This window comes from Arachis ipaensis, chromosome B02 (genome assembly GCF_000816755.2).
Source record: "Arachis ipaensis cultivar K30076 chromosome B02, Araip1.1, whole genome shotgun sequence".
Lineage (NCBI taxonomy): Eukaryota > Viridiplantae > Streptophyta > Magnoliopsida > Fabales > Fabaceae > Arachis > Arachis ipaensis.
The window spans coordinates 740,981-766,465 of NC_029786.2; the positions used below are offsets into that span (position 1 = coordinate 740,981).

The window sequence follows — 25,485 nt, forward strand, 5'->3', positions numbered from 1 at the left end:
AGCCGTCTTTTCTTTGCTAATGATGACACATCAACAATTCTAATGACTTGGCAAAAGATGAAAATCGACCAATCACTATTTAGTAAAATGTTTTAAAAAAATTAAAACAAAAAACTCTTATCTATTATTATTCAATTGAAACATCAAGTATTAATTAAATGCAATAAACATGCATACATAAAAGTGTCATAATAATAATAATAATTATAAAAAATTTCAGTTACAAATATTCAAATTCTATAACTTATACATATTAAAATTCTTACTACTCTTCATTTTTTAATCTCTCATACTAATTGTCAAAAATTCTTTAAATTTAATATAACATTTTTATATATTTTTCATTCTCATTTATTTATTATTTTTAATTATTTACAAAAAAAAAAACTACCAAAAAAACAAAATGTAGCCATTAATGTAAATCAAAAAATAAAAAAAATAAAAAATGCAGTTTTGTATAACTTTAATATAAATAACTTATGTCTCTAAAATATTTTTAATATAACATTTATTAAAATATACTATATAGTATAAATAATCTACCTCTCCGCACATTGCGTGGGTCTCACTCTAGTTGTTAGTAATAAAAAAAAGTCAATTCAAGTTGTTCATTCACCTCTCAACTCGATGCTTTGCTACTATGTTGTGATAATATGATATCATATCAATCATCCACAATAATTTGACTCCATTGGGAACATTAATTAATCAATGAATTTTGGGGTAGGAAATGAATACGAAAAATTTTGATTCGATGAACGATTTGTGTATTTGATCTAAATATTTTAAAATAAGTATTTAGAAGTTATATAAAAAAATCATAGTAAACTTTAATTATTTTGATGATTTATCCAAATTTGTATAATAATTAATAAATATATTTTGTGAGTGTAATTTTTTATTATTATCTTAAAAATACTTTCATTTGGATCTATAAGATAATAATTATTTTGATATGACACTCATTTAATACTCTTTTCACACGCATGATTTTGGTATTTAATGGTGTCAAGTACTCTTTCAAACACATTTTTAGACAAATCCAAATATAATTACCTATTGACGTGTCTAATTTTATTTTTAATTTTTTTTAATAAATTTAAAAAATATATTTATTATCAACTATTATAATATAAACAAATTAGAGAAGAATAAAAGCTAGTAAAAAATTCACATAAGAAAAAAAAAGGAAGAAAAAGAAAGGAGATAGTAAGGAATAAAAATTATTATCACCCAAAAAAAAATAAAAATTATTATAATATAAAACATCTTTACTTTGTGTTTGTTTGGACGTTATTATCTATTTTTAATATATAAAAGTAGATACATAAGTTTATTCACATTACTTTTAAGACATGTTTCTCCTCCTACTAATGACATGTCAGCAACATCGCTTATATGGCAAAATTTTAGAATTAACCACTCAATTTTTACCAAATTACCTATTATTTTTAAATCAGCAAAGACATTAAATGCATATCCTTATATTTATTATATCTTACCATTATAAACAATACAATAAGTTTATAACCACCAATAACTAATTTCTGTAAATAACTCATTAAATGTAATAAATATCCATATTACAAATGTCATAATAATATTATTAATCATAATAAATTTTACGTTACAAATATTCAAATTTCATACTATTTATAAGTCTCTTATCACTATTCCTTTAAATAACATCAAATTTAGCACAAGAAATTTATTTCCGAACTACACAACATCTCAAACTCATCTCAAACTTACTTAATGAAGCATCATTCTTTGGACAATATTACCAAACAAACAGACAATTGGTTTATCAAAGTTTGCATGGTTCGTCTATGAAAAATATTAACAACCACAAACGAAGAGGAGCCTCTTTGCTTAGAAATGATTATATTAGATAAAAATGAGACAACTACATTTGTGGAACATGTAATCAAACACCACAATATCCAACAATAAGGTAACCCTATATACTTTTCATAATCTCATCTATCAAATTATTAGTTACTAACCCAATACTTATTTCAAATCAAAGTGTTACAACAATTTTTGTACTGTTTGATGGCGAAGAAAAAAAAAAGTGTTGGGCATAAGTGCTTCAAATCTAATGACACTAAAAAAAGTAATGAGATTGAAACACCACTCCAATTGAAAAATTTGTGTAACCTTACACTTATATCTGAAGTCAAAGTAAATAATTTTAATCTCAAAAAATATTGTCAACAATACACTGTTACCAAGACATTTATTCCAACAAAAAATACTGAACCTCAACATCCACTACAACAAATAAAACAGGTAATACTCCAGACAAAATTCACTTATTCAAGACATTATTTTTATTTCTAATTTAAATTATTCATTGATTATAGGAACCAACTTCGCCAACACTAATATCATGACGAAGATCACATACCCATTAAGAGATTAAGGAGAAAGAAAATTATACAAATTCAAGACACATGTTCAGAAGAAGAACATACTTGCAAAGATGGAACAAACAACACAATAAAAAGTGTATACAACTCAACAATTCATAAAAAATATGCCTTCACAAGAATCTACGACAGAAAGAAGAAAGCAAACAACTCTAACAACAACCAATAAAGAAAAAGGAGGACGAACACTACATAAGAAGGCTAAGTCCATCAACAAAAGCAAATATAAAAATCAAACCACCAAATAAAAATGTCACTTTATACAATTCTAACATCCAAATCTTTTGTACTACAAATTATTTTAAATAAAATACCTTTTAAATTTAATTTTAGTTTACACATATTTAATTTAATTCTACAAAACATAGTAATTTTTAATATTTATTATATACTATCATTAATTTACCGTCCTGCGCATCGCGCGGGTCTCATTCTAGTTTTGATAAAAAAAAAAGATATCTAGTAGTAAAAGTAAAAGCACTAGAAAAATAAAATAAAATAAAAAACATCTTTTTTGAAAGCTGTAATTTACATCTTTTTTTAAAAGATATTTTTCACATAATAAATTAACAAAAAAGTACTTTTATATTGAAAAAGTCTAGGGGGCCAGCAATTTTATTAAATTTTGGCCAGCATGTAACAAGCAGAAAAAGGTGAGCCATTGGATGAAATCTCACACCAATCTCACACCATTAAATCATCATTGATGGCTATTTGATGGCTACTAATCACAAAAGTTGCTGGCCTCCTAGTATTGCTCTTTTATATTATTATACCCAAACATAATTGATAAATAAAAAGATTTTTTTACATGAGATATCTAAATATAAAATTACTTTTACTTTTTCATAAAATCTTTTAAAAAAAAAGATAACTCGAAAAAATATATTTTGTTAGAAGCTCACCCAAACAAACCCTTAGTACAAAATAAAAAATGCCAATCTGCCAATGACTAAAGTATACGAAAAAAAAGCATGTCAAACCAAAATGATTATATCATCCCAAGAGAAATGAATATAGAAAAATGCTTTAGATATTTATTTTTGTCTTGTATGTCAAATTCATATATCTTTTTACCATTAAATTAAAAACAAAATTTATCTTATAACATATATGAATTTCAAACATAATCCAATAATAAACAGGTATATAGAGTACAAAATAAAATATCAAATTTTTACTTTTTAATTTTGATATTAGATTAACAATAATATTTTTTTGCCAAAAAATTATAATTCAAATGATATAGTTTCTTCATATTCACATAAGAGGTCGCGTGTTTGAGTATCCTATCTTCGGTTAAAAAAAAAATAATAGTATTTTGCATTAATCTCAAACATGAAACGGTTTAATTTGAAGAGTAGTAATCGGACATAAATTATTTTTTTTTATGGACTGTGTGTTGGTGTATTGGCGGGTTATTGGCCAAAGAGGGGAATTGCGGATGGGTGGAGCTCACCCTCAACACGCCAGGGGCGTGGTGGCTGAACGGGAGAGCGAGGTGGCAGCACGCCTGCAACACCCGGGGGCGTGCTGACTCACCATGCAGGGGCATAGTACATGGAGGACCGTGAAGCGCAGCAGAATTGACTGCGGAGTTCCAATGCTGCTGCTGCACCACACGGGGGCGTGTTGCCAGACCTGCCTGCATGCAGGGGACAGCCCCCACCCCGAGAACCAGCGCCAGTTTGAGACCTTGATATATATATGCATTCGGTGAGCTTCTCCTCCATTCATGATGTATTTCTTCTCATCTTATTGAGCTGAAGCTAAAATAAGAGAGAAGGAAAAAAGGAAGTGTGTGTTTGTGTTAGTCTGTAGGTACTAGTGAAGAGAGTGTAGTGAGTAGTAGTGAATAGTGGTGAGTTTAAAAAAAAATATTAGTTCTAAAGATTAAAAAAAATGGTACGTAATTATCTGGCGCCTGAAGAATATATTATCAACTATTTGGATCATCCTATTTATGTAAGTGGATAAATTTATTTTTTTGCTGTATTTAAAGTTTATTTTATTTTTTATGTGTTTCTATTTTTGTATGCATATATATTTTGTAATGAGAATATTATTGTGTAATTTATAAATATTTTAAGAATATAACAATGGTTTTTATAAAATAAACATTAATAATAATAATAAGATGTATAATTTGTTATAATTTTTGTTATTATGAATATGTTGATGAATAAAAAAAATATTTTGACTTTGTAAAAAAATATATGTTGCGTATGAGTAAGTAAAAAAAGTATATTATATTATATTATATTGTGCATCCAACATTTGAGAATTTCTTTACATACATGATAAATGAAATTTACTGTTTTCATCCATCTTCTCCAGGTACATTGTTATGAAGTAAAAGTGCCAAAACTGCAGATATTTCATCATATATAATCTTATACAAATATTTTAGCTACGGGTTGGTAAATTTACTCTACTTCATTCCATTCTAGAATTTACTTTTCCTCTTCTGTTGGGAAAAAGAAAAATGTTATCAAAACTTGATTTTAGAAGAATTAGATATTAGATATATGCCCTTAATGGTAAAATTGTGTTTATGCATTTGCCACTATTTGATTTTTGTGGCTTTATGCTGAACTAATTGGTACTGCCATGTAGTAACTTAAATTTGATTCTTTAACTGTTTTTGGAATCTCTAAATTGTACTTTCTGTTACGATGCTATTTACTGTCGATCATTCATAATTTTAGCAGAGAAATAAATTGAAATCCTTTAAAAATATTCTGAGTAAAATTACAACTTTTGCCAAACACTAGGGACATTTGGTATGGTTTTCCTTGTTTCCTTTTCTTCTATTATTTAATCTTCTTTTAAAGTTATTTTTACAATATAACATAACACGGTGTGGTTTGCGACTTTGATCCAACATTGTGTTCATGAGGTTTCAGATAATTGCAGTACTATATGCGTACCCACCAAAGAGATATACAAATGAAAAAAAGAAAAAAGAAAGACCATAGAATGATAAATTGATAATAATGCCTTTTGGTTTTTGTGATGACAAACACTTAGTCATGAAATGTTTTTAATTTGTGTAACCTCTGAATTCTGCAGGAGATACAAGGAGGATTAAGCAGAGAAAAACAAAGATTATGAAACTGTTAGGGACTTGGGTATTATGGGGTGCTCAAAGTTGCACATCGAGTAGTATGGGATGTTTGATATTGTATATAAGGAGAGTGGTTCTTCCCCCTTAACAGCTAGCTTTTAAGGTGTGGTTTTCCACTTTCCTTAGATACTTAACAATGGTATCAGAGCGTGGTTCTCGGCGCCATGGAAAGCGCTGGCAAAGTGGCTACCGGTGTCGATAGAGTGAATCCTAGTGGCATATACACATTAAAAAGTCATCTCTAATTTGTATGTAATTTATATATTACTTACAGGGGAAGAATTTCTTATCCCTATATTATACCCTCCACATTTTTCATTGAGTTCACTTTATTTTCCTTTAGCTCTTCTCAATAAAGCTGTATGAGGTACCTTCCTCTGCAATTGAACATTATTGCTTTGCTTCAATGTTGGGACCCATAGGTGGTTGTTTGGTTATCAATAGCAGTCATGTTTGAACTTTGAACCAACATGCTAAACAAATGCTTCACTATCTAATACAAGGGTTATATCAAATTTGAATTGTAGTGCTTTTTTCTTTTTTTTTTTTGGGCTAAATTTACAATTCAAAGCCATGATGATTATAACATCATTGAACCAAGCTGAAGTAGTGTTACTTGTATGTTAAAGCTATGAGAATCTACCTCTTACCAGCGTGAGGCAGTTAATTAGTTAACTTATCAAAGATAGGTACAATAGCTTTCATAATTAATCCCTTGGAAATATGTATATGACACAAAAATAAAGTAACTTTCATTGTTATTAATACTCAAATTTTGGACATTTCTTACATATCATGTAGATGCAGGTCTTCTTTTTCCAATAAGTTAGACCAATAATACCATGAACTGATGTTTTATCAATGAACTTCAAAGTATTAGTGTAATTTATATAGGAGTATCTCTCAAAGAGGATTTTATTTTATTTCAGTAGAAACAAATTAAAAGCAAAAAGAGAAAAAAAAAAAGAGAGTAGTAACTAACATGCTATTATCATAACTAATGCGATTGATGCATTTGAGAGAGATTATTAATTTAGTAAAGTAATAAATTAGTATAATAGTACTATTGAGCCTGGTCACATTAATTGAAACTTCCAACAAGATGCAATAATGTTGCAACCACCAAATGAATTAGAATCAAGGACAAAGTAAGTGTGATCCAGCTAGATGCTAGGCAATTCTAATAACTCAATTCATACAATTTTTCCATCAACAGAGATGTTGGGATGACTTGAAGTCAATGTCCTTTAGCTAACAAGTAAGGAGCACCACACAATCAAGAAGGGAATACAATGAATAAAGCTGAATTAATGGAACTTAGAAGGAGCAACTCTTCATCACATCAAATTACATGCAGCATATCTGATCTACTAATTTGTTCTACAAATTAAAGAGAGAAAAACTTACAATGTGTGGATTAAAGCAATTTCTCCAATAAGAATATTTTTGTTATAAAGAATTTGTTACCTAAAAGAAGAAGGTTAAGTAACAAAGTAGACCTTATTTTATCAAATGCATAATTTTTTACCATGATCCACAACAAGCTCATTATGATAATGATAATGTATCTGACATCAAGGACGAAATTTCCACAAGGACTATAACTCTACGTCTTGCAATCACATGGCTTGACAACCACTTGTAACAGTTCAAATAATACCATCAGTCTTAATTTAATGCTGAATAGTAACTAATATCACAATATGCTATAGGAAAATTTTCAAGTATTCCGAAAATATTGATGTTTCGGTAGTTTTGGCTATTGATTTCCACCATGTACATATTTTATAATTCAGATCAATTATTAAAACTACTGAAACACTAGTATTCCTGAAATATTTGAAATGCCTCCTCTGCTATTTACCATAACTAATGCAATTTGATGTATTTGAGAGAGATTAGTATAGTAGTACTATTGAATCTGCTCCCATAAGTCATAACAAAACACATTAAAATGAAACTTCCAACAAGATTCAAAAATGTTGCATCCATCAAATAAATTAGAATCAAGGAAAGTTAGTGTGAGCCAACTAGAAGCTAGAAGGTAATTCAAATAACCCAATTCGTACAATTTTTTCATGGACAGAGATGTTGGGACGACTTGAGGTCAATGTCTTTCAGCTAACAAGGAAGGAGCACCACACAATCTAAAAGGGAATACAGTGAATCAAGCTGAATCAATGTCCTTCAGCTGAATTATTGCACTGCATCTGCAACATTATTTTACCATGACCCACAACCAGCTCATTATATTAATGTATCTGACATCAAAGGCAAAAATAATGATGCCAGTTTTGAAAAAATAAATAAATAAAAACTTAAAAAGTAACAAACAGTAAGAAATAAAGGCAAAAATGAAAATTACGTTTTTTTTTTTTTCACATTGCAAAATCACTTTCAAGTTTCAAGCACATAAAATTAGTACAGAGCCAGCAAGACACTCCCACTAAGTAAGGAGACCAACGTTTTATTGAGTCAACAGTCTTTGTCTTTTTGCCATCAAATTATTGACAACTACTTCTTCACAATAAGCTTTCATACACCTACACACAGTTCACTTACAAACCCTGCAAAATCTACATTTTCACTCTCCTTCATACCTGAATTCTGATCACTTGTTTGAGATAATATCATGGCTGATGCACTTGTTGGTGGAGCTTTACTTAATGGCTTCATTAACGTTGTCTTTGACAGGTTGCTCACAAAGGATACGGTCAACTTGGTCTTGGGCAAGAAGCTTGGCTCTGACTTGCTTGAAAGGCTGAAGATTTCACTGCTTGCTGCTGATGCTTTGCTTGATGATGCTGAGTACAAGCAACTGGGCAACAATCGTGTGAGGGAGTGGCTCAACAGTCTAAGAGATGCTGTTTATGATGCTGATGACTTTCTGGACGCTGTCCTCACCAAAGCCGCCACTGAAAAGAAGGTACGTTCTTTGTTGCCTAGTTTCTTCCTCGACCGACATAGGAAGATGGTAGATAACATGGAAGGGGTGGTTAAAAGAATAGAATTTCTTGTAAGTCAAAAAGATATCCTTGGTCTTCAAAAGACTACCAAGGATAATAACTTGTCATCATCATCATTATCATCATCATCATCATGGCGAGAAACCACATGTCTGATGGAAGGGAACATATATGGAAGGGAGGATGATCAACAAGCTCTAATCAAAACAATTGACAACAATGAATCTCAGTTATCTGTGATTCCTATTGTTGGCATGGGTGGGGTTGGTAAAACAACCTTAGCCAAATGGGTGTACAGTGTCGCGGAGGGATTTGATCTGAAAGCATGGGTCTGCATCTCTGAAACATTTCATGTTGCTGACATTACAAAGAAAACCATTGAGGAAACTACAAAAACTACTTGTAGCCCTGGGAGTTTAAATTTGCTTCAAAATAAACTGCAGGAAATCTTGTCGGGAAAGAAGTTCTTTATTGTTCTAGACGATGTCTGGAGCGATGATGCCGATAAGTGGAAGCAATTTATAACTCCTTTTCAATGTGGGGCTAAGGGTAGTTCAATTCTTCTTACAACTCGTATGAAAGAGGTTGCTTCAGTAGTTCAAACATGTCCCTCTCACTTTCTTAACGAGTTGTTAGAAGAGTACTGTTGGTCATTGTTTAAAGACAAAGCATGTTTTCCGGAGTCAAACGGTATTCCAACATTAGAGGAAATCGGTAGAAATATTGTCAAGAAGTGTAAAGGGTTGCCATTAGCTATTGAAACACTTGGGCGCTTGTTGCAAGGAAAGCGTGATGCTAAAGAATGGAATGCTGTTTTAAGGAGTGACATCTGGGAAATTTCTACGAAAAATAGTAAAATTATTCCAGCATTGTTAATAAGCTACTTCCAGCTACCTCCTTACTTGAAGCGTTGTTTCGTTTATTGTTCATTGTTTCCCAAAGATTATGAGTTTGAGAAAAATGAACTAGTTTTGCTGTGGATGGCTGAAGATCTTTTAAGGCTACCAAAGAGAGGAGAGTGTTTAGAAGAGGTTGGTTCTCAGTGTTTTGAAGAATTGGCTTCAAGGTTATTTTTTAAACCAGCTGAGTATGAGAGGTACGTGATGCATGATCTGTTGCATGACTTGGCAATATTCCTTGCTGGAGACTTCTATTGTAGAATAGAAGAGTTTGGTGAACAAGAAGAGAAGAAGGTTCTCATTCGTCATTTGTCACATTTCGGAAGCTTAGATCATCTAATCTCAAAAGTCTTTAAGTCCAGTGTGAAAGCAGAATCTTTGAGGACATCGTTGTATATCAAAGATTTGTTAAGCATGGAAAGCAGAGCATCAAAGTTGAAATACTTGAGAGTTTTATCCTTTTGCGAACTTGATGCATTACCAGGTTCAATAGGTAAATTGATTCATCTACGCTATTTGGATCTCTCTTGGGCCAAGGTTAAGACATTACCAGAGTCATTATGCAACTTGTTTAATCTACAAACATTGATCTTGTATCAATGTCGTTCCCTGACCATGTTGCCCAATGACATGCATAAACTTGTGAATTTACGGCATCTTGATCTTAGGGGAACTTTTTTGGAAGAAATGCCTAGGGGAATAGGTAAATTGAAACACTTGCACACCTTAAGTTCGTTTGTGGTGGGCAAGCACAAAGACAATGGAATGGAGGAATTAGGAGGGCTCTCAAATCTTGAAGGATCATTTGAGATTAAGAAGTTGGAGAATGTTGCTGATGGCAGACAAGCCAGGAGTGCAAGGATGTTGGAGAAGAACCACATTGACTACTTATTGTTGGAATGGTCTCGGGGCCATGAGATAGTTTCAAACACGGAGACTGAGAGAGATATACTCGACGGCTTGCAACCGCACACTGGCTTGAAAGAGTTGAGAATCGAGGGATACAAGGGCGAAAGATTTCCAGATTGGGTGGGACACTGTTCCTACAACAATATGACAAGTGTATCTCTACTGAATTGCAAGAATTGCTGCATGCTGCCTTCACTTGGACAACTGCCATCTCTAAAGTCCCTGAGCATTTACGGTTTTCTTGAGCTCAAGCGTATTGGTGATGAGTTTTACAAGAATGACAGCGATCATCATTCCTCGCCTATTCCACCGTTTCCTTCACTCGAGGAATTGGTGTTTGCTTACATGCCACGGTGGGAGGAGTGGCACGTACCTGACCCAGAAGCTTTTCCTCGGCTTAGGAGACTTGATATAGATGATTGTCCATTGCTAAAGGGAGATATGCTTAACGACATATTGTGGAGAAGGGATTGTTGTTTGCGGGAAGATGAAGAAGGAAGGTCTGATGAGATGGTAGGTGGTGGGGATGCTTTATCAATAAGGCCATCTCAATCATTTAATGCAACCACCATCAACCATCAACCACACGCTGCTCTTCAACGTCTCTCCATTTCTTGGTGCTCGAAATTAGTGTCATTAGCAGGAGAAGGACTGGCTGCACCCAACTTGACTCATCTAAAAGTCACAATGTGCTTGAAGTTGGAGGCGTTACCACGTGACATGAAGAGTCTATTCCCAAGTCTACGGTCTCTCGTGATAGGTGGTTGCTCAGACATGTTCAGGTTGGCAGAGGGTGATTTGCCGCCTAACTTGAAAGAACTTGAAGTGGGAATTAGCGAGCAACAAATGAGGGATCTATCATGGATGGGCAACTTGCACGCCCTCACTCGTCTTGTTATTAATGGTTATTATACGTGTAAGAACATAAAGTCATACCCAGAGGTGGGTTCGCTGCCTCACCTTCCCTCCCTTACCACTCTGAGACTCTATCATTTTCCAAATCTGGAGACATTGGAGTGCAACGAGCTTCTCCGCCTCACCTCCCTTCAACAACTACACATTGATTGGTGTCCAAAGCTGGAGAATATGGAAGGAGAAAAGCTGCCTCCCTCTCTCTTGCTACTCAAAATTGAAGGCTGTCCGTTGCAAGAACACTGCAAGAACAAGCATCAACTAATCTGGCCCAAAATTTCCCACATCCCAACCATTCAATTCAATCGAGATTTCTGAGCAGGTAAATCATCTAACTTCACGGCTCTGATGCCACCACAATTCAATTATACATGCATCAATTTCCTTTTCCTCAAAAGAAAAGACTTCTCTCTTTCTTTACACATTATTAACTACTTGGACTGATATGAATTTGCATTCATGGAAAACCTCTCACTTTGTAGTTGTACTCAAAAGAAATATCCTCTGTTATTCTCAGAGAAAGTCATTCTTATAAATTCAAAGACACGGAATATATATATTGTGCATCCAACATTTGAGAATTTCTTTACATACATCGATAAATGAAATTTACTGTTTTCATCCATCTTCTGCAGGTACATTGTAATGAAGTAAAAGTGCCCAAATGGCAGAGATGTCATCATATAAATCTTATACAAATATTTTAGCTTCAGGTTGGTAAATTTACTCTACTTCATTCCATTCTAGAATTTACTTTTCCTCTTCTGTTGGGAAAAAGAAAAATGTTATCAAAACTTGATTTTAGAAGAACTAGATATATGCTCTTAATGGTAAAATTGTGTTTCTGCCTTTTGATGTTTATGACTTTATGCTGAACTAATCGGTACTACCATGTAGTAACTTAAATTTGATTCTTTTAACTGTTTTTGGAATCTATAAATTGTACTTTCTGTTACGATTCTATTTCTTGTCGTTCATTCATAATTTTAGCAAAGAGATCAATTCAAATCTTTCAAAAATATTCGAAAAGAAATTAAAACTTTCACCAAATACTAGGGACATCTAATATGGTTTTTCTTGTTTCCTTTTCTTCTATCCTTTAATCTCTTTTTAAAATTTTCTACAATATAACACAACATGATGCAGTTTGCAACTTCTTTTAAAAATAAAGCTTATTGTCTTGCCTGAAATAGAAAATGAAGCTTTAAAATAATTTAACAATTTTTTTCCTTCTGTTTTTGCCATCTTTTGCAGGTGAAAAGTTCACGGATGTTAGAGATTTCATTGCATATATATATAATGGAGATGTAAAGTGGATTAATGTGTTGGGAAGCAGTAGTGTGTTTTTATTTCAGGTTTCATTTTAATTGATATCTACACTAGTAAATTAATGACTGATGTGTATCATATCCACACTACATGTGGACTTGCTTGGATTATTCAATTCAATGCTTTGCTTCGAAGATAGGAACCATAGATGGTTGTTTGGTTATCAATATGCTACACAAATGAGTTTCAATATCTAATGCAAAGGTTGTATCAAACTTGAATTGAAGGCTTTTCTTTCTCTGTCTTTTTTTTTTTTTTTGGTTAAATTTACAATTCAAAGGTATGATGATGATTAACTTCATTTCATTATTGAAGCTAGCTGAAGTAGTGTTACTTATATGTTAAAGTTATGATAATCTACATCTTATCAAGCATGAAACAGTTAATTTAATTAACTTCTAATCAAAGGTAGGTGCAACAGCTTTCATAACCCCTTTGAAACATATATGACACAAAAATAAAGTAACTTCCATTGTTAGTAATACAAGTTTTTCCATTTGTATTAATATAAACATATGTTTTTTGTTTTTTTATGTCCAATAAAAAAATCCATTATTCTTTTGCTTAGAGTTTGTGCGAATCCGTGCAAAATTGTAAAATGCATATAACATAAAATAATTAATAAAAATGAGACTCACATATGTTGGTTATTTCTCTGACTCTTAAATATAATGTAACTATTATATTTGTTTAAAAAGTTTTCTTTTCTTATTATATTATTTAAATTGTTTAAATATCGGATAAGTATATATCTTATTTATGTCATTTGCTACATTTTTCACCTTAGTGTACTCTTCTATTCATATATAATCAACCCAAAAAATTTAACCAAAAAAATATGGAAGTTTTCTAGTCAACTATTTGGATTCTCTTAGTCTACGAAAAGTTTTGAAATTTTTAAGTTTATACTAATATGAAAATAAGGTGAGAAATCAATCAAATTATTCAACTTGTGTACTAATTATCACACTGAAAGCAACGCAGTTTATGCTTATCTAGAGTTACAAGATTTTTGCATTTTAAAAACAAGTTAAGGTTTTTGACTTTGAATACTAGCACAATGAAATGAAGAATATATTTTATGGCTATGTTCATTTTTAAATCCGCAAAGTCTAATTTAAAATTCTTCAAACTCTTTAATATTTAATGCCGGCACTGTTTGTTAACAACCTAGAAAATGAGTGGGTTGAACACTAGCAAAAACCATTATTCGCTCATATTGTTTTAATAAATGCATAAAAAATTCTATCATCACGGCATGGAAATTTCTTATTAACTTGGTTTATGTATAAAAGTATATTTTGTTCTTTGTATTCTTGAAAGACCAAAATAGACACTCATCAAAGGTTTGTCTCTATAGTTTATAGCATATATAGTTCATCGCTTTATATATTTGATTCATGAAAAGTTGCTTTACTTTACTTTTCAATTATTGTGATATTCTTGACTGATGTGTATCATATGATTCATATCCTCACTACATGTGGAGTTGCTTGGATTATTCATTCAATGCTTTGCTTCATAGATAGGAACCATATATAGATGGTTGTTTGGTTATCAATAGCAGTCATTTTTGAACTTTGAACCAATATGCTAAACAAATGAGTTTTCAGTATCTAATGCAAGGGTTGTATCAAACTTGAATTGTAGGTTTTTTCTTTCTTTTCTTTTTATTTTTTTTTTTTGTGTTAAATTTACAATTGGAAGGCATGATGATGATTAACATCATTATTGAAGCTAGCTGAAGTAGTGTTACTTATATGTTAAAGCTATGATAATCTGCATCTTACCAGCATGAAACAGTTAATTAATTAACTTCTAATCAAAGGTAGATACAACAGCTTTCATAATTCCTTGGAATTATATGACACAAAAATAAGGATTTCATTAAGAGAATGGTATACTTTTAATAAATTCATCATTCAAACTTTACAATTTTGTGATCATATTTTTGTTGGCTTGCTGTGTTCTATGGTTCATGCCGAACAAAAAGCTAAAAGTGTTGCTTTAGAATTATTTTTTGTTGATTAAAACATGCAATTATTTACAAAATATCATATTAAATGAATTGTAGATCCTATACTAACTCGTTCTAATATGTAATTGTAAGCTGCCATGTGCTTACTATGCAGTTTGGCTGATACAATAAGATGTTCTTTGCAAGCTTAATTTGGATTCATTGGCATATTGTCGTTCTCTTACTAGTTATTTTCTGCAACCATTAGAATGTGCATTGGCAGCCTCTATGCCAATGGCAAGTTAGTGAGCATGTAACTACTTCCATTGCAGTATTGTTATATTGATGTCAAATTTTTCTCAAGATGAATTTGTGCCTCACTGCCTCTCAAGTTTCAATTCTGTTTTTGAATCTAAAACGGAAGCCAATAATGTTGAATAAGTGCTCTTTCTCCATTTACTGAATTGCTCATATGATTGTGTATTTATCATGCAGGTTCTGGTAATCTTCTTGTATGTGAGGCCCAAGCCAAAACTTTCTGGAGTGTCTCTACATTCCCATTAGTTTATGAACTTAATCAGATTTGGATTAACTTCAAAGGACGCAACCGATTTTAAGGCAATGAATTTAAGGCAATGAGCTTTAACCATTTTACTTGTCTCCAAGAAATACGCATCGCAGGGTGCACATCTGTTGTATCCTTTCCGGGAAATTGTTTACCCGAATCTTTGAAAAAACTGACAGCCATTGGTTGCAAAAATCTGGAATTCCAAGCAAGAGCAGCAGAAATTCAATTTAGAGAAGCTAAAGATAGACAGCTATGATTCACTGACCTCATTATCATTGGATGCCTTTCCCAGTCTCAAGACTCAAGATAAGAATGTGTGTGAATGTGGAATCAGTTTCAATGTCACAGTCACCACACACTGCTCTTCACAGTTCACACTCTTATCATCTCTTTCTGCTCCAAATTTGTGTCTTTTCCAGGAGAAGGACTGGCTGTCCCCAACTTAACTCATTTTGATGTTAGCTTCTGTGAGAAATTGGAAGCATTGCCTCATGACATGAATACTCTTCTCCTCAATTTGCAGTCTCTCGAGATAGAAGGCTGCCCGGAAATTTGTAGGTTGCCAGAGGGTGGTTTGCCGCCTAACTTGAAACGACTTCGTGTCGGAGGTTGCGAGAAACAATTGAGGGGTCTATCATCCATGGGAAACTTGGAGGCCATCAGTCATCTTGAAATTTCAGGTGTTGACTGTGAGAGCTTCAAGTCATACCCTGATGTGGGTTTGCTGCCTCACCTTCCCAAGGTGATGAAAGATATAGCCAATGTCATTAGAAGGTCAAGTTGTGGTCATGCCATCAGACAACAATTTAGTTTCTATCAACTTTATTTATTGGTGAGTTTCTTTATTCTTCTTCTTTTTCTTTTCTTTTTTTTTAACAAAATGAAAATAGGCATACCATGAATAAATCCTGATATGTGCAGTTTGTAATAACTACATATATTAAGCTGCATAGGATCAGAATAAATATATTATTCTTACATGTAAAATTATTCAAGAAGAAATCTTGTCATAGAATATTTCATCGTTTGGGATTTAAAGAGGATGGCTACAAGTATTCTGTTCTGAAATGTCTATTGAAGACTTTTTCTTCTAACTTGTAATATTATGTCAATCAAATCATGCTTGTGATCACTTTCTTTTTTGTCTAACTGCACTGCTGTTTTAGCTTCAAGTTGGTAACTTTACTAAATTCCATTCTCAAATTTACTTTTCCTGTTCTGTTGGGTGAAAGAAAAAGTTATGAAGCTTGATTTGAGATGGAATTAATTATATGCGCTTAATGACAAAATTGTGTTTCTGCATTTGCCACTATTTCATGTTTATGCTGAATGAGTGAATGGTATTGCTATATAGGCTATATAGCAACTCAAATTTGATTCTTTAACTGTTTTTCGAATCTGTAAAATGGACTTTTTGTTACAATGCCAATTACCTTTGATCATTAATAATTTTAGCAGGAGGCTAAATTGAAATCCTTTAATATGGTTTTCCTTGTTTCTTATTCTTCTTTTCTTTAATATTCTTATATTTNAAGTGAAGCCTCAATAATTTAACAATTTTATTTCTGTTTTTTTTTCCCAACTTTTGGGAGTAAAAGTTCACAGATGTTTGGGATTTCATTATACATGTATATATGTGAAGATGTAAACTGGATTAATGTGTTGGGAAGCAGAAGCAGTGTTTTCTGACTTCAGCTTTCATGTATATCCATTTTGAATTGTAAATTTTTTTTTTTTTGGCTAAATTTACAATTCAAAGCCATGATGATTAAGATCATTGAACCTAGATGTAGTAGTGTTATTATATGTTAAAGCTATGATAATCTACATCTTACCAAGCATGCAGTTAAATTAACTAACTTCTAATCAAAGGTAGGTACAACAGGTTTAATAATCCCTTTGGAAATATATAACACAAAAATCAAGTAACTTCCATTGTCATTAATACTCGAATTTTGTGCATTTCTTACATATCATGTAGACGTAGGTCTTCTTTTTTCAATTAGTTAGACCAATAATACCCTGAACTGATGTTTTTTATCAATGAAGTTCAACAAATTAAAACCAATAAGGAAATGACTCAAAGTTATTAACAGAAAACAAAATAAGTCGTGATCCTATAGGCATTATTCTCTCAAAATTTATAGTGTAATTTATTTAGGAGTATCTCTCGAAGAGGGTTTTGTTTTATTTTGTGTAGAAACAAATTGAAAGTTGAAAAAAAAAATCCAAGTCCCTTACTAATAGCATAGAAGCTTCTGCACTCACTATATTTATTTAGAAAACCATACTATTACCTTGCTCATACAAAAGTTGAAAGCCTTGAAATTTTGTTGCTTCTTTCATAGACTTAAAAAAGATATACAAAATTATGAATATTTTAAGGAGAGGGGTGGAGGTGTGGGGAAGCTCTGGAATCCAACTCTGAATCAATAACTTAGTTTGATAATCAATTGTAATGGTTGAAATAGTAGCATAACTCTTAATTTGATACTGAGTAGTAACTAATATGCTATATACCATAACTAATGAGATTTGATGTATTTGAGAGAATTAGTAATTTAGTATAGTAATTAATTTTGAGTTGGTCTAGTAATCAGTTCACTCGTTTGTTTAAGCAAGTGTTGGAGGTTCAAATCTTTCCCATCTTATGTATATAGCAACTCATTAATTGAAACTTCTAACAAGATGCAATTATGTTGCATCAAGGGGGCCAAGCCACCCAACAAAGGTTAGTGGCTTGGCTCGTTTTAGGCTCAGCTGATTTTATTTAACAATTCAAGTGGACATAGGCCTTAAAATAAGCCTACGAAACTTGTTAGGCTAGCTTGTGAAAAAAAATTTTTGTAAAATAAATTATTTTTAGTTTACACTTTCAAATATTCACCCATAAAACAAAACCAAAAAAATTAATAGTCAAAGACTAGTAAAGATTGTAGTTTTTTTTTTTAAAGAAAAGATTTATGATTATGGATTAATATAAATTCTAGAATGTATTTAACTATTTATAACTCACCAAACAGATTTTTTAAATAGACTCTATGAGTTTGTCGGCTTTTATACAGGCTGGACTCAAACCTAAAAAAAAACTTATGAGAGGTAACAGATTTAGACTTGGGCCATCTATTTACAACCTGGGGCAACCTCATCTAAGCCAAAGCTTGGCTCATTTCCACCCCCTAGTTGCATCCATCAAATAAATTAGAGAATCAAGGGACAAAGTTAGTGTGAGCCAATGGACAGAGATAATTCAAATAACTCAATTCATACAAATTTTCCATGGACAGAGATGTTGGGACGACTTGGAGTCAATGTCTTTAAGCTAACAAGTTGGGAGCACCACACAATCAAGAAGGGAATACAGTGAATGAAGCTTTATTATTGGAACTTGAAGGAGAAATTGAACTTTGAACTTTGAACCAATAGCAGTCATGTTTGAACTTTGAACCAATAGCAGCCATGTTTGAACTTTGAACCAACATGCTAACAAATGCTTCACTATCTAATACAAGGGTTATATCAAATTTGAATTGTAGTGCTTTCTTCTTCTTCTTCTTTTGGCTAAATTTACAATTCAAAGCTGTGATGATTATAACATCATTGAACCAAAATATGTATATGACACAAAAGTAAAAGTAACTTCCATTGTTATTAATACTCGAATTTTGGGCATTTCTTACATATCATGTAGATGCAGGTCTTCTTTTTCCAATAAGTTAGACCAATAATACCATGATCTGATGTTTTATCAATGAAGTAAAAATTAAAAGTAAAAAGAAAAAAAAGAGAAAGAGAAATCATCAGACTCCCTTACTAATAGCACAGAAGCTGCCTTAGTCACTAATAGAAATAAATTGTATAAAAAATCTTACTTTTTACCTTGCTCATACAAAAGTTGAAACACTTGAAATTTTGTTGCTTCTTTGATAGATTTAAAAACACCAAAATTATGAGTTTCTTAGTGGGGGGAAAAAAGCTCTGGAATCAAACTCTAAAACAATAACTCTACTTGACAACCACTTGTAATAGTTCAAATAATACCATCAGTCTTAATTTAATGCTGAGTAGTAACTAATATGCTATAGGAAATTTTTCAAGTATTCTGAGAATATTGATTATGTAGTTTTGGCTATTGATCTCCACCATGCATATATTTTATAAATCAGATCAATTATTAAAACTACTGAAACACTAGTATTCCTGAAATATTTGAAATGCCTCCTATAGGAAATTCTAATAACTCAGTTCATACAAGTAAGGAGCACCACACAATCAAGAAGGGAACACAAAGCATGAAGCTGAATTATTTGAACTTGGAAGGAGCAATTGCCCTGCATCTGCATCACTATTTTGCCATGACCCACAACCAGCTCAATATGATGATGATAACGTAATATGACATTAGAGACGAAATTTCCACAAAGACTACAACTCACACGTCTTGGAATCACATACCTTGTTTTGAAAAAAAAATGAAAATTACATGGAATGCACCTTCCGAATTCCAAAATAACATTCAAACACATAAAATTAGTAGACCCTCTTTTTATTGAGTCAGTCGTCTTTGTCTTTTTGCCATCAAATTATTGAGGACTACTTCTTCACAATAAGCTTTGATACACCTACACCCAGTTCAGTTACAAACCCTGCAAAATCTTCATTTTCACTCTCCTTCATACCCAATTCTGATCACTTGTTTGAGATCATATCATAATGGCTAGTGTAGTTGGTGGAGCTTTCCTCTCTGGCTTTATTAGCATTGTCATTAACAAGTCCCTTAGAGAGGATGCGGTCAACCAGGTCTTCGGCAAGAAACTTGGCCCTGGCTTGGTTGAGAGGCTGAAGATTTCACTGCTTGCTGCCGAAGCTGTGCTTGATGATGCTGAGTACAAGCAACTGGGCGATGATCGTGTGAGGGATTGGCTCAACTGTCTGAGAGATTCTGTTTATGATGCTGATGACTTTCTGGACGCTGTACACACCAAAGCCGCCACTCAAAAGGAGGTACGTTCTTCCAAGCTTAGTTTCTTCCGTAACCGACATAGGAAGATGGTAGATAACATGGAAGAGGTGGTTGCAAGAATAGAATTTCTTGTAAAGCAGAAAGATGACCTTGGTCTTCAAAAGAGTACCAAGGATAATAACTTGTCATCATCATCATCATCATCATGGCGAGAAACCACATGTCTGATGCAAGGGAAAATATATGGCAGGGAGGATGATCAACAAGCTTTAACCAAAATAATAAAGGACAACAGTGAATCTCAGTTATCTGTGATTCCTATTGTTGGCATGGGCGGGGTTGGTAAAACAACCTTAGCCAAATGGGTGTACAATTTCACAGAGGGATTTGATGATGATAAAAAAGTATGGGTCTGCATCTCTGAAACATTTGATGTTGCTGAGATTACAAAGAAAACCATTGAGGAGATCACTAAAACACCTTGTACCCTTGGGAGTTTAAATTCGCTTCAAAACGAATTGAAGAAAAACTTGTCGGGAAAGAAGTTCTTTATTGTTCTAGACGATGTCTGGAGCGAAGATGCCGATAAGTGGGAGCAATTTATAACTCCTTTTCACTATGGGGCTAAGGGTAGTACAATTCTTCTAACAACTCGCAATCAAGAGGTTGCTTCAGTAGTTCACACATGTCCCTCTTACATTCTTAATGGGTTGTCGGAAGAGTCTTGTTGGTTATTGTTTGCAGCCAATGCATGTTTTCCAGTGTCAAACGGGAACCGAAAACTAGAGGATGTCGGTAGAAAGATTGTCAAGAGGTGTAAGGGGTTGCCATTAGCTGTTGAAACACTTGGGCGTTTGTTGCGAGGAAAGGACGATGTTAAAGAATGGAATGCTGTTTTAAGGAGTGACATCTGGGAATATTCTACGAAAAATAGTAAAATTATTCCAGCATTGTTAATAAGCTACTTCCAGCTACCTCCTTACTTGAAGCGTTGTTTCGTTTATTGTTCATTGTTTCCCAAAGATCACAGGTTTGAGAAAAATGAACTAGTTTTGCTGTGGATGGCTGAAGATCTTTTAAGGGTACCAAAGAGAGGAGAGAGTTTAGAAGAGGTTGGTTCTCAGTGTTTTGAAGAATTAGCTTCAAGGTTATTCTTTAAAAAGCTTCAAGACAATTACAAGTATATTAAAGATTTAGCTTCATGGTTATTTTTTGAACGATCTCGGTTTTTCTCTGAGAGGTTCGTGATGCATGATCTCTTGCATGACTTGGCAATATTCCTTGCTGGAGACTTCTATTGTAAAATAGAAGAACTTGGTGAACAAGAAAGAAAGAAGGTTCTCACTCGTCATTTGTCACATTTGCGAGGTGGAAGCTTAGATCATCCAATCTCAAAAGTCTTCAAGTCCATCGTGAAGTCAGAATCTTTGAGGACATCTTTGTATGTCGATGATTTGTTAAGCAAGAAAAGCAGAGCAACAAAGTTGAAATACTTGAGAGTTTTATCCTTTGATAAACTTGATGTATTACCAGATTCAATAGGTGAATTGATTCATCTACGCTATTTGAATCTCTCTCAGACCGATGTTAAGACATTACCAGAGTCACTATGCAACTTGTATAATCTACAAACATTAATATTGTATGCATGTTATAAGCTGACCATGTTGCCCAATGACATGCATAAACTTGTGAATTTACGGCATCTTGATCTTAGGGGAACTTCTTTGGAAGAAATGACTAGAGGAATAAGTAAATTGAAACACAAGCCTATTTTAGATTACTTTGCGGTGGGCAAGCACGAAGACAATGGAATACAGGAATTAGGAGGGCTCCCAAATCTTGAAGGATCATTTGAGATTAAGAAGTTGGAGAATGTTGTTGATGCGAGACAAGCAAGGAGTGCAAGGATGTTGGAGAAGAACCACATTGACAAGTTATCGTTGGAATGGTCTTCAGGTAGTGAGATGGTTTCCAACATAGAGACTGAGAGAGATATACTCGATGACTTGCAACCGCACAATGGCTTGAAAGAGTTGAGAATGAAGGGATACAAGGGCGAAACATTTCCAGTTTGGGTGGGGGACTGTTCCTACAACAATATGACAAGCGTAACACTAGCATCTTGCAAGAATTGCTGCATGCTACCTTCACTTGGACAGCTGCCATCTCTTAAGTACCTGAGCATTAAAGGTTTGGATCAGCTGAGGATTATTGGCGAAGAGTTTTACAATAATGACAGCGGTCATCATTCTTCGCCTATTGCACCGTTTCCTTCACTCGAGGAATTGGTGTTTGCTAACATGCCATGCTGGGAGGAGTGGCACGTACCTCACCCAGAAGCTTTTCCTCGGCTTAGGAAACTTCGAATAAAAGAGTGTCCAACGTTAAAGGGAGATATGCTTAATGCCATATCCTTGAGAATGGTTTCTTCTTTGTCGGATGCTTCCGAAGTTCGCAAGCTGGAAATACGGGGAGATCATGAAGAAAGGTATGATGAGATGCTATATCGGGATACTTTATCAATTGGGGGATGTGAATCCGCAGTGAAGTCTGCATTAAACCTTCTAGCTTGCTTCCCAGAAATATGTATCGGGGGGTGTTCGTCTGCTGTATCCTTTCCGGGCAATTGTTTACCTAAATCTCTGCAAAAGCTGATAATCAATGATTGCAGAAACTTGGAATTTCCTGAGCAACAACAGCAGAAGTATGATTTGGTAGAGCTAAAAATACAACACAGCTGTGATTCACTGACCTCCTTGTCGTTGGATGTCTTTCCCAATCTCAAGACTCTCGATATATATGGGTGTAGGAATCTGGAATCAGTGTCAATGTCAGAGGCACCACACGCTGCTCTTGAAGAAGTCACCATCAATGACTGCTCCAAATTAGTGTCATTAGCAGGAGAAGGACTGGCTGCACCCAACTTGACTTATCTCAATGTTAGCAAATGCTACAGGTTGGAGGCATTGCCACAGGACATGAATAATCTTCTCCCAAGTTTACGGTCTCTGGATATATATAGTTGCTCGAAAATTTGTAGCAGGTTGCCAGAGGGTGGTTTGCCGCCTAACTTGAAAGAGCTTAGTGCGGGAGGTTGCGAGGAACAAATGAGGAGTCTATCATGGATGGGCAACTTGGACACCCTCACTCATCTTACCATTCATGGTTCTGATTGTGATAGCGTGACGTCATTCCTAGGTTCGCTGCCTCACCTTCCCTCCCTTACCACTCTTGAGATATCATTCTTCAAGAATCTGGAGACATTGGAGTGCAACGAGCTTCTCCGCCTCACCTCCCTTCAACAATTGCACATTCAGTGCTGCCACAAGCTGGAGAATATGGAAGGAGAAAAGCTGCCTCCCTCTCTCTTGCGACTTAAACTTTATTATTGTGGTTTGCTGGGAGAACACTGCAAGAACAAGCATCAACTAATCTGGCCCAAAATTTCCCACATCCCCACCATTCAAGTCGATTTCAAACATATTTCCTAAATAGAGATTTCTGAGCAGGTAATTATTTAACTTCACAGTTCTCATGCCACCACAATTCAATTATACATGCATCAATTTCCTTTTCCTAAAAAGAAAAGACCTCCTTCTTTCTTTAGACATTATTAACTAGTTGAACCGATAAATTTGCATTCTTTTTTTTCATTCATTGGGAAACCTCTCACTTTGTAGTTGTAGAAATATCCTCTGTTATTCTAAAAAAAATCATTCTTATAAATTCAAAGACAGGGAATGTATATATATATATATTGTGTATCCAACATTTGAGAATTTCTTTACATAATCGATAAATGAAATTTACTGTTTTTTAAAAATAAATTTTCAAGAATAAATATTTGATTATGTGAGCTTTTCTATTCAAGATTAATGATTTGCAAGGGGTATCTATTCTTTGTTGAGTTTTTAGACATCATCTGCTCTATATGTCACAGCATCCATCTATATTTTATTTTTGTTAAAAATGTAATTATTCATTCTTGAAACTGTAAATTTATCAAAAATATTTGTAACCTTATTTATCTTATATTCGAATCTTGTTAGGCTTGGTAGGGGACTATTTTCCTGAGCGCCAATCATGGCTCATTTTAGGCTGTGACATGTTTTTGCCATCTTTTGCAGGTAAAAAGTTCACAGATGTTAGAGATTACATTGCACATGTATATCTATATATATATATATATATGGAGATGTAAAGTGGATTAATGTATTGGGAAGCAGTAGTGTTATATCACACAAAAATAAAGTAATTTCCATTGTTAGTATTTAGTAATACAAGTTTTTTCATTTGTATAAATATAAATCTATGTGTTTTGTTTTTTATGTCTAATAAAAAAATCCATTATTCTTTTGCTTAGAGTTTGTGGGCATCCGTGCAAAATCGTAAAATGCATATGACATAAAATAATTAATAAAAATGAGACTCAAATGTGTTGGTTATTTCTCTAACTCTTAAGTATAATGTAGTTATTATATTTGTTTAAAAAATTTTCTTTTCTTATTATATTATTTAAAATGTTTAGACATTGGATAAGTATATATCTTATTTATGTCATTGGCTACATTTTTCACCTTAGTGTACTCTTCTATTCATATATAATCAACCCAAAAAATTAAAAAAAAAAATAAAAAAAAAAACATTGAATGTTTTCTAGTCAATTATATGATGGATTCTCTTAGTCTGCGAAAAGTATATCATGTGATCATGTCATTTTTAATTTAATATTGTTTTACTTTTATCGTCTTCCAATTTCCATTGATTTTTTTTAAGTTTATACCAATGTAAAAATAAGGTGTGAAATCAATCAAATTATTCAACTTATATACTAATTATCACACTGAAAGGAACGCAATTTATGCTTATCTAGAATTACAAATTTTTTGCATTTTAAAAACAAGTTAAGGTTTTTGACTTTGAATACTAGCACAATGAAATGAAGAATATATGTTCATTTTTAAATCCGCAAAGTCTAATTTAAAATTCTTCAAACTCTTTAATATTTAATGCCGGCACTGTTTGTTAACAACCTAGAAAATGAGAGGGTTGAACACTAGCAAAAACCATTAATCGTTCATATTGTTTTAATAAATGCATAAAAAATTCTATCATCACGGCATGGAAATTTCTTATTAACTTGGTTTATTTATAAAAAGTATATTTTGTTCTTTGTATTCTTGAAAGACCAAAATAGACACTCATCAAAGGTTTGTCTGATCTCTATGGTTTATAGTTCATCACTTTATATATTTGATGCATGAAAAGTTGCTTTACTTTACTTTTCAATTATTCTGATATTCTTGACTTTTCAATCATTGCCGACTTTTTAAAATTGAAATTTTCTCAAACACAAACAAAATTCAATTCATACTTTAATTTTAGATACATAATAATACATTCACAATGAAATTAGTCAG

The 25,485-nt window shown here is 33.0% G+C and overlaps 1 protein-coding gene across 3 annotated transcripts; it reads left to right on the forward strand.

The window, feature by feature from the left end:
• LOC107621635 (putative disease resistance protein At3g14460) lies at positions 7,921–23,700 on the forward strand. Of its 3 annotated transcripts, XM_021114616.1 has the most exons (3): positions 13,785–13,920; positions 15,027–15,931; positions 18,387–23,700. In XM_021114616.1, exon 3 carries the CDS (start codon positions 19,813–19,815, stop codon positions 23,554–23,556), a length of 3,744 nt encoding a protein of 1,247 aa, XP_020970275.1. In that variant the 5' UTR covers positions 13,785–13,920; positions 15,027–15,931; positions 18,387–19,812; the 3' UTR covers positions 23,557–23,700. The 3 variants fall into 3 exon arrangements, with proteins under 3 accessions (XP_020970278.1, XP_020970275.1, XP_020970276.1); XM_021114619.1 differs by lacking the exons at positions 13,785–13,920; positions 15,027–15,931 and adding an exon at positions 7,921–11,279 and having other exon boundaries at positions 23,264–23,700; XM_021114617.1 differs by lacking the exons at positions 13,785–13,920; positions 15,027–15,931 and having other exon boundaries at positions 18,071–21,242; positions 21,303–23,661.